The sequence below is a fragment of the Halichoerus grypus genome, chromosome 1 (assembly GCF_964656455.1).
Source record: "Halichoerus grypus chromosome 1, mHalGry1.hap1.1, whole genome shotgun sequence".
Classification (NCBI taxonomy): Eukaryota; Metazoa; Chordata; class Mammalia; order Carnivora; family Phocidae; genus Halichoerus; species Halichoerus grypus.
Genome location: NC_135712.1, coordinates 106,239,183 through 106,252,194, shown reverse-complemented (window position 1 = coordinate 106,252,194; position 13,012 = coordinate 106,239,183). Strand labels below are relative to the sequence as shown.

General features: G+C 44.0%; 1 protein-coding gene across 1 annotated transcript in view; it reads right to left on the bottom strand.

Moving 5' to 3' along the window:
• Positions 1-13,012, bottom strand: part of PLCH1 (phospholipase C eta 1) — a 202,163-nt gene that overhangs the window by 26,285 nt on the left and 162,866 nt on the right. The window contains exons 11-12 of the mRNA XM_036120610.2: positions 9,897-10,004; positions 542-703 (exon numbers count right to left, since the gene is read on the bottom strand). Coding sequence (XP_035976503.2) covers positions 542-703; positions 9,897-10,004 — 270 coding nt within the window. The remainder of the gene's footprint in view (positions 1-541; positions 704-9,896; positions 10,005-13,012) is intronic.

Sequence of the window (13,012 nt, the reverse complement as noted above, 5' to 3'; positions counted from 1 at the left end):
CATAACGAGAAGCCACTGGAGAATTTTGAACAGTAGAGTGAGTGACATGATCAGATTTCCATTTTTAAAACATCATGCGAATTTCAGAGTGGAGATCAGATTGAAGGAGGGCAAGAAAGGTCCAGGTGACAGTTGACATTGGCCTAGATGAGGACTCAGCCACGGACACGAGAAGCGGACAGATGGAAGACGCGCTCAGGAGGTCCAGTCATGGAGGACGACCGGCCGGGGAGAAGTGGGGGTTGCCGCACACGGTGGGCTCGAGCCTTTTCCCTCAGCTGAGCAGGCATGGGGAAGATGAGTCCGGGGCCACTGTGCTTTGTCCTGAGGGTCCCAGTGAAGCAGAATTGAGTTACCCCTGCCCATCCACTTTTAACAATTTCTCACATCATTTCGCAATAGGAGATTTTCATTTCTCGAGCAATACAAGGAGAGAAATGGAAGAAGTTGGAGAATTTCACAAATGACAAATGATCAAAAACAGAATATGAGGTCCTTTCTTTTTCCTATCGAAGGGCAAGTACAAGAGGGAATTGTGTACCTGTTTCAGGTGTGCATTTAAGCCTTCGTGCGTGGCCTTGAGTAGAGCCCTCACTGTGAAACTATCAGGATCTTCTTTGTCTCGAATTTGAGATTCTTTTAACAGTGACTCCAGTTTTTTCCGTATGAAAGATTCCACCTGATGCTCAGTGGTCCCATTATTCTGCAAAGAATTAAGCAATGGAAATTATTTCCCTTAAGAAACACAGAATGAGAACACAACCCTCATTCAAGCCAACATTGCTTCTATAATTTGATTACCTTTCAATTACCTGAAGAAGTTAAGCACATTATACCATTTTGGTCTCCCCCCACACACACACTGATCCCCCCAAATAATGATTACTCTGACTATATCCAACCCTCGAGAACCTTACAAGGTCTTAACATTTTCATTTCAGAGATGTAGAATCTGATGTTCAGAGAAATTAAGTTGCTCAGGGTTACAAAGCTAGTAAGTAGCTGAGGCAGAATTCAAACTTAGGGCCCCTAAATCCTTCCCACCATGCTACGTTGCACTTTCAATAGAGGGAAGGTGAAGGAGAGTTTTTGAAAACTAAGTTTTCTATATCTACATAGGTAAATTGAGCAAAAAATATGCTATTTAAAAAAATCACTTCCTTCACTGAGGGGAAAAGAATGCTATGAAAATCTCTGGAATTGAGGATTATTCTGAGATAAAATTTCTTCCTACCTCTGATCCCAATGTATAACTAAAGGGAACTCACTACTGACCTGTGCCATGATTCATCATTAAAATTACTTTAAGATCACAAATAACTTCAAATGTTTTGGATAATAAAGTTATGCTCGTGTCCAGATGACAAACTTAGGCAATTTTTAGGTAATCCAGGGACACAGATTTCCTTGAAGTCTTTCTTAGCATGGCTTTTGGGCCACCCTGCTCTGCCTGACCCCAGCGGCCCCAGGCTCCTTAGCTCCTTTCACGTCTCCCTAGATCCAGCACCCATCCTTAATTCTTCAGCCACCTGCTGAAGGCCAGCCCAGCCACAGGGAAAGAAAGTGGTCCTCCTCCATGAGGACAATGCCTACATTCCTCACCAAAAGTTTAAGGCCTGTTTTCTACTGGCACATTTGTTACTAAGAGGTCATTATATGTAAACCCTGTAGAACTAGGCAGTTTTCTAGTAACGTCTTCTATTTTCACAGCATCTGGTAAGAGAGAAGCCACATAAATGCCCTATGGGAAATTTGGGGAAACTAAGCCTACATCAGAATAGGTAGCTGACTTTCCCGGTATTAAAATCACATGCATGAACGTCTTTAATATATCCAGTTAACAAGGCACCTCACTTCAGTGCCGGCCCTCAGGTCCTGCGGGAGATGCAAAGATGGGACAGAGCTGATGTGCGGGGACAGCACAGACCCTAGAGAGGCCTACGGAAGCACGCACGGCCAGTGCAACAGCAGCTCTGAGGAACGCGGCACTCCCACCCCAGGGACCAAGAAGTCCCCCAAGAAGAGGGGGAAGGGTCTGGGGGCTCTGCAACAGCGATGGAGACCTCCCTGTCATCCATAGCTCCGGCAGGCGTTTCCTAGGGCACAAGTTCACGGAGGAGGGGCCTGGCCGAGAAAGCTGGAAATGTACTTTAGGGCCAGATGGCAGAGGTACTTGCAGGCAAGAGGTGGGGAGCTGCTGAGAGCCTCTGGGTAGCTAAGTGTCTGAGTAGTATTTTAGAAATAATAGTAACCTGGCAGCCTGTGCAGAAAGAGGACAGGGGCCTAGAGAGGAAAAGCCAGACACCCTGGTTCCCACTACCAGTGCGAAGAGCCTAGGCCAGCGTGCCGGGGAGGGATTTAACAAAGAGGAGAGCTGGAGAGCAAACTTCATTTCGCACACAACAAACCCACGGAGCTGCCTGCTCTACGCCGGGTGAGAAACATGACTAAAGCCCAACCCCATTGCCACAGAACCCTCGGTGTCACGGAGAAGACAGACACCTGAACGGCTGATGACACAAGCAGGTGCAAGTGACAGAAGTCAGGAGGATCACGGGCAGAGAGAGGAGGGGCACCTCCCCCAGGCTTGGGAAGGTGGGAAAGACTTCCAAGAACAGAGGAAACCTGAGCCAAGCTTTGGAAGATGAGTGTATTCATTTCCTGTGGCTGCTGTAACAAGTTACCACAAATCCGGTAGCTTACAATAACAGAAATGTATTCTCTTTCAGTCCTAGGGGCCGGAAGTATGAAATCAACATGTCAGCAGAGCTATACTCCCTCCTGTAGGAAAAGATCCTCCCCTTGCTTCTTCCAGTTTATGGTGCCTCCTAGTGTTCCTTGGCTTGTCAGCACAACTCCAGTCTCTGCCTCTGTAGTCACGTGGCCTTCTTCCATGTGTCCCCGGCTTCTGCTGTGTCTCCTCTTCTTATGAGGACACTCGTCATTGGATTTTTAAGGCCCACCTGGTTAATCCAGGATGATCTCGTCTCCACAGCTCTAACTTAATAACATCTACAGAGACTCCTTTTCCAAATTAGGTCACATTCCTAGGTACCGGGGGTAGGGCTTGAACATATCTTTTGGTGGCCCCACATCAACCTCCTACAATGAGTGAGTTGATAATATGGCAGAGAGTAGAGGGACAGCATTCCAACATGAGTGAAAGTGTGGAGAAAACAAACAGTATCAGTAAGAACCAGGAACCATACGAACGTGGAGAAAAAAGCACAGGGAAATATAAAAAAAGCAACCAAGACTGTATATCGTGCTAAGGTTCACAAAGTAGTCATATAATGATACTTCATTTGAGCTGCCCAATACCCTTGAAGGTAGCCACTAGGGTTAGCCAAATTTAGTCATGATATAGAGGCAGAAAGATTCAAAACTTGTCCAAACGCACATGCCTAGGAAGTGGCCGAATAGGGACTTGAACCTAGGACTTCTGATTCAAAATTCTGTGTCTATTTCATCATATAATGCTGCAGCCATCCCTCTACTACGGTTACAGAAACAGATAAATTCTTGAGTCAAAATAATCACGAGCAGGCTTGTTTTGACAACCTATAGGACATCTGGGAAATACGTCCCCACAATCCCTCTGTGGGGAAGCGTAGGTTTCACTTAAGTTCAGAAGGAAGAGAACTCCAGGGGTCCAACTCCCAGCACATTGGATCCAGTGACCCAGAGCCTGGCAGGGGGCACGTCTGCTGGGAGGACCCCAAAAGAGAAGGCATGTGAGAGCACCCAGCATGCCCAGGTCACAGAAGGCCCCAGACAAACCTCAGTTCCCTTCCCTGGCTCAGGGCTGCACAAGTCAGAGACGGGGAGGAGATGAACTGTGGCCGCTATGCCCAAACACTGTCACAGGCAGCAAAGCCAGGCTGCACACACAAAGCCCGGCCAGCCGGTGCTGGAAATAAGGGAGGCTTAACACAAAGGCTCTAATTATTCACTTCACATCCTCCAAACCCTGGCAGTTGCCGAAGGAATGAGAGTAGTGCCTGTTGATCCTTCTCTTCTCTGTGATTTACAGCACGAAAAAATTAGCAGCCGTGGAGAACAAATACATGTGGGGCTGAGGTTTCATTAATATGTTATCATTCGGTCCTGGAACCCAGGAGCACTGCTGAAAGAAAGCTGAGACAGACACTCAGCCCTGCGGCCTGTCAGCTAGTGTGCAGCCACAGCTGGGACCACAGCCGAAAGCCACACGCATCTTGCTCTTTTGTTCCCTGAGCCAGCGGTGGAGGAAGGATGTTGTAGCTGGACGGGGCGGAGGGGGGGCAGTGGAGGAAGGATGTTACAGCTGGGGGAGGGCATGGAGGAAGGATGTTGCAGCTGGAGGGGGGAGGGGGAGCGGTGGAGGAAGGATGTTGCAGCTGGAGGGGGGAGGGGGAGCGGTGGAGGAAGGATGTTGCAGCTGGGGGGGCGGTGGAGGAAGGATGTTGCAGCTGGAGGGGGGGCGGTGGAGGAAGGATGTTGTAGCTGGACGGGGCGGAGGGGGGGGCAGTGGAGGAAGGATGTTACAGCTGGGGGAGGGCATGGAGGAAGGATGTTGCAGCTGGAGGGGGAGAGGGGGGCGGTGGAGGAAGGATGTTGCAGCTGGGGGGGGCGGTGGAGGAAGGATGTTGCAGCTGGAGGGGGGAGGGGGAGCGGTGGAGGAAGGATGTTGCAGCTGGGGGAGGCAGTGGAGGAAGGATGTTGCAGCTGGAGGGGGGAGGGGGAGCAGTGGAGGAAGGATGTTGCAGCTGGGGGAGGCAGTGGAGGAAGGATGTTGCAGCTGGAGGGGGGGCAGTGGAGGAAGGATGTTGCAGCTGGAGGGGGGAGGAGGGGGGCAGTGGAGGAAGGGTGTTGCAGCTGGAGCGGGGGAGGAGAGGGGCAGTGGAGGAAGGGTGTTGCAGCTGGAGCGGGGGAGGAGGGGGGCGGTGGAGGAAGGATGTTGCAGCTGGAGCGGGGGAGGAGGGGGGCAGTAGAGGAAGGATGTTGGAGCTGAAGCAGGGGAGGAGGGGGGCGGTGGAAGAAGGATGTTGCAGCTGGAGAGGGGAGGAGGGGGGCAGCGCATGTGCAGGAAGCAGCCCTTTACTATGGTTGGGAGTAGTTTCCACCAGAGAAGAAATCGGAGTTCCTAATTCCTATTTCTAAGAGGTCAATCTGTTCTAGGAATATCAACCAAAAATAGATAACTCACACAAACACATTCTTGGTTGTTCCCCAGTGTGAAATCGAAGGACAGCTGGAAAAGCAGAGAGCCAGAACCACCGGCTACCACTCCAGACTGGGAAGCAAACCCCACCCCAGACCAATTACGTGGGAATCTCTGGGCCAGGACCTGGGCATTGGGATTTTTGAAAGCTCCCCTGTCATTCCAATGTGCAGCCAATGCTGAGGACCTTTACTTTAAAACAAAACAAAACAAAACCAAACACTGGAATATCTCACCATCCCCAAATGCCTTTTTCCCCTGCCCCCAGGCTGAAATCTGGAGACAGGACAAGTTTTGGAATCTTTCTGCCTCTGTGTCTATTAGCCACCCTTTGTGAGGGCCTTGAGCTTTCCCAGCCTCGTATCTGAGGGTCTTGGGCTAGAGAAGAGCTTCTCAGCGGTTCAAGTCTGTGCATTTGCTCCTGTCCTCTACTGTCTCCTGTCTGCTCCTGCAGCTTCCTGAAAACACACTCCACTCAAGGACCAGCTCGGGACTTGCACTAGCAATAATTGTGCGGCTCTTGCTATTTCTTGTTACTAACAATATCTAATATTTATTGGGCACAAATCATGTGTCAGGAATGGTTCTGAGTTCTTTATAGGCTGTGAAAAAGTTGTTATGTGTTACTGTACAAGGGCTCATTTAAAACTTGTCGGAAGGCTTAGTGTTTATAAGCATCACGTACAAGGCAGAGAGCTAATATTTGTGCCTGAGAGGCTGGCTGAATATAGATTCACAGAGCACAAGGAAAAAGATAGTGAATAACTCAGTGAAGAAAAAAAAAGCCATTGAAGTCAAAATACAGGGGTGCAAAGTCCATAAGTCACACTGACGTTAGAGGACCCCGTAAAGATGAATAACGGTAGATTGGCCTCCCTGAATCAAATTGGTTAGATAACTGTACTGCGGTTGAAAGGAAACTGTCCCCTGTGTCTTTGAGCTGTGTGATTCTTGAGTCACTGAACAACACACTGGCTTCTCCATGGGGCTTATATATCATGGGCCAGATTTTCTCTATGGCTGAAGCCACAAAATCATACACGGCAGAAGCTTAAAGGATTCAATTAATTCAACAACAGAGAGAATTTATTACACAAGCAAAAAACTGTCAGTGTGATCTGAATCCCTTCATTAGAAGTAACAGTAGGGGCGCCTGGGTGGCTCAGTCGGTTAAGCCTCCAACTCTTTGTTCTGGCTCAGGTCCTGATCTCCCGGTTGTGGGATTGAGCCCTGCATCAGACTCTGCACTCAGCACAGAGTCTGCTTCAGATTCTCTCTTCTTCTCCCTCCCGCCCACTCTCTTTCTTTCTGTCTCTCAAGTAAATAAATAAAATCTTAAAAAAAAAAAAAACTATTTAAGAAGTAACAGTAGAGGGTGCCTGGGTGGCTCAGTTGGTTAAGCAACTGCCTTCGGCTCAGGTCATGATCCTGGAGTCCCGGGATCAAGTCCTCATCAGGCTCCCTGCTTGGCGGGGAGTCTGCTTCTCCCTCTGACCCATTCCCATCTCTCATTCTCTCTCTCAAATAAATAAATAAAATCTTAAAAAAAAAAAAAAAGTAACAGTAGACCAGGAGGAATAAGAAACCCTGTATGAGGGTCCTGCCTCCCATTCTGCTTCTAACACCAGGTAATGCAGGGGAACCTTAAGTCCTGCTTCTGACCTTTGCATTTGCTGTTCCCTCTGCCTAGAATGTTCTTCCCCAGATATCCACATGGCTAACTCTTCACTACTTTCAGGTATTTGCTCTTCTGTTATATCCTCTGTGAGACCATTCCTGGCCATCCTATCTAAAACTTCAGTAGACTCTTCACGTAGTACATATATGCATGCCCATGCACGTATGCCCCCCCCACGCACACACACTTTCTACACTCCTTCTCTCTCTTCTATAAAGATTTGCTTATTTTTATTTGAGAGAGAGAGAGAGGGAAAGAGATTGAGAGAGAGAGAGAGAGACAGAGAGTGAGTGCAAGTGGGGGGAGAGGGAGAGGGAGAAGGAGAGAATTCTTAAGCAGACTCCCCGCTGAGCTCGGAGCCCACCTGAGCCTTGATCCCAAGACCTGAGATCACAACCTGAGCCAAAATCAAGAATCTGTCACTTAACCAACTGAGGCACCCCTTCCCTCCCTTTTTTTTCCTTTAGCACTTATCACTGCCTAGTACTTATGCAGATTACTTATTTGTTTTATTTCTTCTTTATCCTCCTCTTCTCCCATTAATGTGTAAACTTCATGAAGGCAAAGATTTTTGTGTTTTGTTTACTGATAGGTGCCCAACACCTACAACATGATGGCTGCATTTCCAAAAGGAGATGCTCAGTAAAAATGTGTTGACGTGCCCGTGAATCTTGTGTAAGCCTCATGAGAATTAGTGATCTGGTGTTCATGAATGCTAAGCTAAAATTTTTATTTATTGCAACAATTCAGACATAATTTGTAAATCTAGCCACATTCTGTTAACTTAAAACTGAGGTTAAGAACTTCTCTAAGGTAATTACTGGTTTCACATAAGCTATGCACACACAGTACATCCTCTTTTGCAAAAATGTGATCAGGCAATTTGCATTCGACACTCAGATAAGGCATCTGAGCCCTGTGCTGACAATAAGACTATAAATTGACTGATTACCGAATAACACTTTGGCTTTCTAAACACAGCTTTGCCTTTTCTCAGAAGAGCTCAAAAAAAAAAAAAAAAAAAAAAAAAGAGCTTAAAAATAGGAAAAAAGGAGTCAAAAAAGTGGAGTAAAAACTTTATATATTTCCACTAGAATATTCATTCCTTTATGTATATTCTCTCCTAGAGTCTAACAAAGAAATGCCTGTAAAACTTTACAATTCAGGTGCTCCTTGCTTTTACTAAAGCCCAGATCAAAGAATCCAAATGAAAGATCGTATCTATCTTTACAGAATCATGTTCTGAACTATCTACCTGTGTGGCTTCCTAGAAACCTACTAGGAGGCTTTGAAGATGGGAGGAATCAGCTGGATATTTTCACAGGTGAAGTTAGTGATTTGTTTCCATAAAACTACAGCGAACTCTCCTTTATAATTACAGATACTTAACATGACAAGTTAGGAGCTCACTGATATTAGAGGAAAAATTATATAACTGGGTGGATTTAGAAACCAGAACAACTTGGGTTTTACTCAGAGCAATAAATGACTACATTGTGATAGTACCTAAATTTCCACTACTCATTTTCCCTAAAAACAGCATTCCCTAACTATATACTTTAGTCAAGCCTCTCTGTTCCCTGCTTTCAAATGATAGACTACTCTGAGGCTGGCAATCAAGAGATTTTGGAAATAAGATGCAAAGGTAATGAAGATCAGAAACAAAAATTTGGTTTATAAAATAAAGCTTAAAAAATAGAGCTACATTATCCATAATTGCATATAAGTAATAACACAAATAGTAAATATCTGGAAGGGGAAAAAATAAACAATTTAATATATTAACAATTTCGTTTATGTAAATCTATTTAGATTAATTTTCTGTGACCATAGCCCTATTAGTGGTATTTCATTGAGCTAATATAGACTATTAAAAGACAACAGATGAATACAGATGGTAATTATTCCTTTTCAATTCAAGCTGAATCTTTCCCACTTCATCCTTTTTAAACTGCATTAAAGCCAAGGAAAAAGTGTCTAGTGAGAGGTCAGCTGTCATTATACTCATGCCCACTTTTTAATAATGCTGGCTCCCTTTGATAACTACAGGAAGCCATATCAGTTACTACTATATACTACAAAGAGAATGGACTGTTTTTAGTAATGTAATAAATGAATTCAGGGCAATGATGCAAATTAGATTTTATACAAAATTTCTCTGTTTTTTAGAGGGAAGAATAAGTCCTGATCTCTACAGGAATACCACTTTTCCATAGAAATGAAATTGCAAACCCTGTAACAAACTAACGTGAGGGGGTGCTACTCTCAGGCTGTCATGTGACCCTGACAATCATATGAGTTGTAGAGTTGGGGGAGGGGCAAGAAATCCTAGCCCCGCCAAGAAGAGATGGAGGAGGGAGTATCTCTTTAAGCTCTACATTTTTCCTCTAGGTTTGCATTTGCTTTAGATTACCTGGCCAAATGATGCTTTTCTACAAAGGCAGCGCCTTGATCTAGGAGAGGGTTCTGAAGGATCATGAAGATCCTACGCAACTTTATCGAAAATGCGGCAAATTAAAGATTTAGCCAAGAGTCCCATTTCTGGAAGAGCTTGGAAATCCTCTGATCCAAGGTACATTTTCTTAGGGCAAGGATGGGCATCGCTAGAGAAGCAGACCACACACAGCTGTGTTCTGCAAGCCAGCCTTGACAAGCAGCATGGTGTGAACTAGGCTGCTAGCAGGAGGCAGGGGAGAGAATGCTAAAGCCAGTTTATTTCATCAAAGACCATGACATTTCCAACAGCAATTTGAGTTTTGACAAAGCTGTAACAGGAAAGGATTGATCCCTGGAGGGAGGGTCAGATCGGTTAATCATGAACATTCCTTCCAACTTGTAAGACACAAAAATCCTTGACTCAATGAGCATCTGAGTGTCTATGTGCCCCAAAACAAAGCAACTTTCAATAAATATTCCTTTTGCACCACAGCCACCATATTGTGAGGATTCCAACACGGCAGCAATTTTTACTGCAACACATTGAGGGTAAAAATTGTAACTAAATCTGTAACTCACATAATGGAGCCTGAACTTGCACTCATCTTCAATTTCATCTGCGCTGTCTTCGTCGGAAACTTCCCCCTCCTCTGCATCATCCCCAAGATGATAAGGCAACTTCTTGCCCTGAAAAGGAGTAACACACCCAATTTAAAAATGACAATAGCGTAGATGTCTGCTGTCTGGGGTAGGTTCACTTGATTGGTAGCATCTATTTCATGTGCCTACACCCTAGCTCCGAGACGCTACAGAAGCAAACGTCCAGCATTTTTGGCCACTATGAGGGGATTCCTTAAAATACAGGGATGGAAGAGGATGGAAGGATGTTCATATGCCTGGCAGCCAAAAATAATGATAAGTTTCTAAATATCATCCCAGGCTGCTATCCAGGCTGATGTTCTCTAAACTCAAACCCCAGTGACTTTTAGTATTCCCGCTCTCCACACCATCACTGGCCTTCTTCAGCATGCTGGATTTTCCCTCGCCCACTCCCACCCTGCACAGGATCATCAGCATAGTAAGGTTTTCAGAGAACTCTCTGTCCCTATTTTCCTGTACCTTCCCTGATTACCCAAAGCTCTTGACCCTGGGTCCTTAGAACAGCAATAGTTTCAAAGCTGATTAAATCATTTACATAATGAAAGCAAGATCTATATTAAGACTCCAAACTCTTGGGGTTTGGATATTTAAATTTTTCTTCTTTATTTTCTCCAACTTACAGAGGGTCGTTTATAGGATTAAAAGGATGAGATTTAATTTTCCTTTGTACTGATATGTATTATACTCCTTATTTGTACGTGCTATCTGCAAAGTGAAAACTACACTTTCTTTTTCACACGAACATGTTTAGAGATAAACAGATGTAGATAGATGGATATATACATACCTATAATTCTAAGTAAATGTGGCAGAACATTTTTTCACTTCCTCCCGTGTATCATTAACAACAAAACAGCTCAGAATTAAAGTCCTTATGTCTCTATATTATTTTAAGTCTTTTCTAATACAGAAGGCTTCTATAAAATGAATTTATTTTTCTTTATTTGAGAGGGCACTATAGAGTCGCGATGTTAATATAGCAGCACCAGAAATAAGGTACTCGACTAAGCGGTTGACACGTTCAGGAACATATAGACAGCAAGTTAACGACCTCCTTCATTTATTCACCACCAACTACTTATTCAGAGTCTCTGTTTTGGGCACAATGACAGACAACCAAGATGGACCTGTACCCAAGATATTTAAAATGTAGTGACAGCAATTCCCTCTTTTGAAATAGAACAAAGCCAACATATTTTATAAATGTAAAGCAAAACAGAGCTAACAAATATGAGAAGTAACATCCACAAGGAAGGAGTAACAATCCTTGAATGACAGAAACAGTTCTGATACCACCAAATGTAACCATGATGGGTACACAGTGGTGAGCTGATAGGACAGCCGTACCCAGCTTTAGCCCCCCTTCACGTACGTGTGGTGGTGGGTGAGAGAACAGAGAGAGAAAGCTTCCTGCCCTGAGCATCCACAGGGGCCCTAATTTTCCATCCATTTAAAACTGCATTAAAAGACATGAGGGCCTTATTTTTCTCCAACTCTTCCACATTCCTGGTTCTCAAAAGATAATTTATCCAGGCAGATAAGAAGAAAAGCAATGCAACAGAACACTTTCTTAATGCTTCTAAACCAACAGTTACACCTAAGGGAAATTATAGAATAAATTAAGGCAGAACTTAATATGACTCAAGGAACTTAGTTGTGGTCCAGTTGATAAAACAAAGAAGGCCCAGGTGTCTTTTAGGGGTCTCTTTCTGATCTACAGACTATTGCATGCAGGAGTTACCAAGAATTAGTTTAATTGGTCCATGATACATGGAAATATTGTGAGAGACTGGAACCATTGCTACCGCTCAGCTCCAAGCTGCATGACCCAAGGAGTGTGGTAATGACTCTATGATTTGCGTCTGCAAAAAGTAAGAAGCTTGGACCAGATAGTTACAGTTTCTTTCAGCAATAAGAGTCTAGGGAAAATTACTAAGTTTGTTATTATTTTTGTTCAAAAGCAACTTTTTATTTGCTTTTCAGGAGATAGGTGTGTATATATATGGTTGGAAAGTATGTGTATTATAATTATAATAATAAACAACTTGTCAATCTCTAAAGTGGTAAGGAGCCACTAAAATGGTGCCTTTTGGACCAAAGATTGCTCCTAAAGGAATGTAGGAAAATCAGTTCCTTTTTTTTTGCTTCAAATGGAAATGCATTGGCCCATAGATCTGGGTGATCTCCTTAAAGTCTGAAGAACGTTGCTACTAGCAAATGAACCTTAAATGCCTTGAAATGCTCGCAGTCCACACTGTTGCCACTCCTCCCAATGAGTGCCCAAGATCATCTGGTTCTGGTGCACCCTGGTTCCCATAAGCCCTAGGACATTCTATGGCAAATGGCTCAAAGTCCAATTATGCAGAAGGGACTCAATTCCTATCAAATATCTACCTTAAGTTCCACTGTCCAAAAGGGAAGTATTTCAGCTAAATGGACTTACTCTGCATTTAACCTTCTGACTGCTGGCTCAAAACTACAGGAAACATGGAAACATTTACAAAGCTATTAAGGTGACATTTAGCTTTTTAACCCAGCAATCAGTTTTTTACCACATAAGAGTTTGCTTTAGCAAGACTTCAGGAAAATTGACCTTAATGTTATCTCCTACATTATTTGGAGCTTTTATTCAAAATGCTTTCACACATACAAATGCCCGACAATACCTCTTTGATGGATTCAGTCTATAATTCTCATGTAACTGACAGAAAAATAGGTTTTGACAAATTCCAAAGATGAGTACTCCACATCTTTCCCATTTGCTACCCTCCCTTAGAGCCCCTGTTAAAGTATTCCTAGGAAATTACACTGTTTGACTTTCTTATGCCTCCTCTGTGATATTTGTTTTTTGATACACATTTCTTTTCAGTAAAATGTAACCCAATTTGAATATTAATACCCTGCTGCTCTTCCTAGATCTTTAGTCTCAAAATAATACGACTATCCAAGATGGACTTAGTCCAAACACACAAAATTAACTGGAATTAAGTAAAATCACAAAGTCAGCCATGTGAGATCTCAAATAACTTTTTTCT